The sequence below is a fragment of the Drosophila miranda genome (assembly GCF_003369915.1).
Source record: "Drosophila miranda strain MSH22 chromosome Y unlocalized genomic scaffold, D.miranda_PacBio2.1 Contig_Y3_pilon, whole genome shotgun sequence".
Lineage (NCBI taxonomy): Eukaryota > Metazoa > Arthropoda > Insecta > Diptera > Drosophilidae > Drosophila > Drosophila miranda.
This window is the reverse complement of record NW_022881625.1, coordinates 1,877,702-1,880,177: the sequence shown is the minus strand read 5'-3', so window position 1 is coordinate 1,880,177 and position 2,476 is coordinate 1,877,702. Positions and strand designations below refer to the sequence as shown.

The 2,476-nt window shown below is 49.6% G+C and overlaps 1 protein-coding gene across 1 annotated transcript; it reads right to left on the bottom strand.

The window, feature by feature from the left end:
- Positions 1 to 253: 253 nt before the first annotated feature.
- LOC117194674 (protein tantalus-like) lies at positions 254 to 1,023 on the bottom strand. Its single transcript, XM_033399187.1, has 2 exons — positions 949 to 1,023; positions 254 to 879 (listed from the first exon to the last, which is right to left on the bottom strand). The coding sequence occupies exons 1-2, from the start codon at positions 983 to 985 to the stop codon at positions 293 to 295; spliced, it is 624 nt and encodes a 207-aa protein (XP_033255078.1). The 5' UTR covers positions 986 to 1,023; the 3' UTR covers positions 254 to 292.
- Positions 1,024 to 2,476: the final 1,453 nt, after the last annotated feature.

Here is a 2,476-nt window from a genome sequence, read left to right as displayed (position 1 = left end):
CTGGAACACCGTCCGCGTAGCCACCCATTTATGTTGATTCCCCGATGTGGATGCTGGACAGAGTACTCGGGCTTGGGCATGAGTACTCGTGAGTGTATCGTATCAATCGCTCGCTTTGGGGTTCACAATTCTAATTGATCTCCGCTTTCCGCTCTTTGGGTAGGTTCCGCCGAAAGAGGCGCTTCAATTTACAATGAGAGCAAAAGAGACATTCTGTAGAGGGTTTTTCTTTTCTTTGCTTTTCTCTTCTTTATTCTTTTTCTTTCATTTGGAGGGTGGAAGGTGCAACAATCTAAAACGGAGGCAGACTCTTGAGCCTCCTGCTGGTGCGCAGCACGAATGGTGCCGGCTGATTTGTACCGGCATTTCCTCCAGCGGGAACGACTTCGGGAGCAGCTACGGGAGCGACTCCGACCGACTCGCCTTCATCGTCCGAGCCCCCGAGCATTACGCTGTCCAAAGTAGTGCGGGACGCCCGCAGTGTCATCATGTGCCGGGTGCTGCGTTCGCCCAAGGTGTTGCGCACCTTCAGGCAGCTCTTCTGCGACAGGGTTCTTTTTTTTTCGCCCGTACCCAGGGCGAGGACGCGGCGCTGGCACTCGCCGAATGCCACGGCATGGCTGCTGGTGGGCCCGTCGTCCTCATTGCCGGGCCGTTCAAAAATCGTCTCGAGACCGGTGGGCCTCGACTTTGCGATGGTCTGCGATGGCGCCTGAGAACCGGTGGTCGGCGTCAGGCTGGGCTTCTTGGCCAGGCGGCTGGGACTAAGACTGGGCCTGGCGGCGCTCTGGCTCTTGCTCTTGCAGGCGCGCGGCGGCATTTGGCGCCGAACCATAGTCGCGGTTGCCACAGCTCCTGTATCCCCCGGTATACTCCCGGCTGAAATGAGACGAAATGAGAAATGAGTTACGACTGTCCGATGGCCGCAGAACCGAGTACTTCCTTTACCTTTAGCTTTGCCTTCAAGTTTTTTCTTTGCAGGCATTTCTCGTATCTTTTTCCGGCTTTTCCGTCTCCTGGGTAACCCTTTCGACTTCTCAAACGAGCAACAGGCAACGAGCCTCTTTGGGTTGAGGGCTCTCAGTGCTCCACAGGGGAGGGGCTGAGAGGCTGGGGTGTGAGCCGCCAGCAACCAAGCGCGTTGCTTTATTAATATTTGTGGGCAGTATATGTCTTAATTTAATTTATGTACATTTTTGTGTTTGTTTTACAATTCAACTTTAAACGACACTCAAACACACACTAGTACATTTGATGGCACATTAATTTACAAACATATAATCTGCAGCAACGAAACACTTGTAACCTCGAAATAGGCCCGCAGCCAGAGGGGGTGGTGATGGGGGGGGGGGGGGGGGGGGAAGGGAAAAAGAAAAAGAGAGGGACAAAATATTCGGCACTTTGACGGAGGGACTAAACCTCAGACACGTCTCGACTCCACAACGTTCACGACACGACTTTCCATTTGCAAGTGTGTGTGTGTGTGTGGTGTGAGTCAAGAAAGTGAAGTGGGGCCACGCTCAAAAGTATGCTGTCTCTTCTTTGTAATTCTCCCTAACTTAAAATTTGATTTGCAATCCCCTGTGAGTTCGTCAACTTGATGTTTTGTTGGCTGTAATGCGGTATGTTGTCTTCAGTCCCCTCTACTACCCTTGCCGCCTGCTGAGGGCAGACGACTAGGAATGTAGCATGTACATGTGGGCGGGCAGTTTATAGGGGGCGTAGTTGTTTTATGCGAAGACTAGCATTTTTGGCTCAATTTAGGCCGTAGTGGTGGTGTGGCGGCAACTGATGCTGATTTGAAAGTCGATTTGAAACCGATAATCAATTGTCAGCACCGCTGCCGCCGAAGATTTATCACAGATTGTAATAATTTTGTAGTGGGGTGTCGGAGAACCGCACTAATTACGAAAATAACAATGGGGGGGGGGGAAGAAGGTGTTAAAGAAATGAGATCGAAAATTCAGAAAGTGCAGTGTTGCAACACGTAGTCAATTGAGGAATAGATAAAGAGAAAAGGAAAACAATGCAGGTGCTTTGCGTGGAAAATAAGAGGAAATATACTAAATAAAAAGAGACAAGCACTTGCAGAAATAACAATACAGATAAGTAGTAGACTGGAGTGAAGACGACGGAAAAACAGGTAATAAAAGAGATACTACACTGGAACAAAGACGAGACAAAACAGGTACAATTGATTTACGTTTACAATATTACAATAAACATAACAATTTAAAATAATGTCTATATCTTTTTCTATAATTACAGGGAAGACAAGAAACAGCGGAGCATCGGCCGGCATAGCAAAACACAATGCTTGTAAAGACATTGCGTTGCATACCGGCCGACCCCGTCGTCCCCCTGGTCGTCGAAATTGGCGTCGTCAGAAGAAGGTGCAATTAGCACCTCGTCGTCGTTGTGGCTGTGGCTGCCCTCTTGGAGAACCAGTGGCACTGGTCCGGCCACCAGCTGGGAG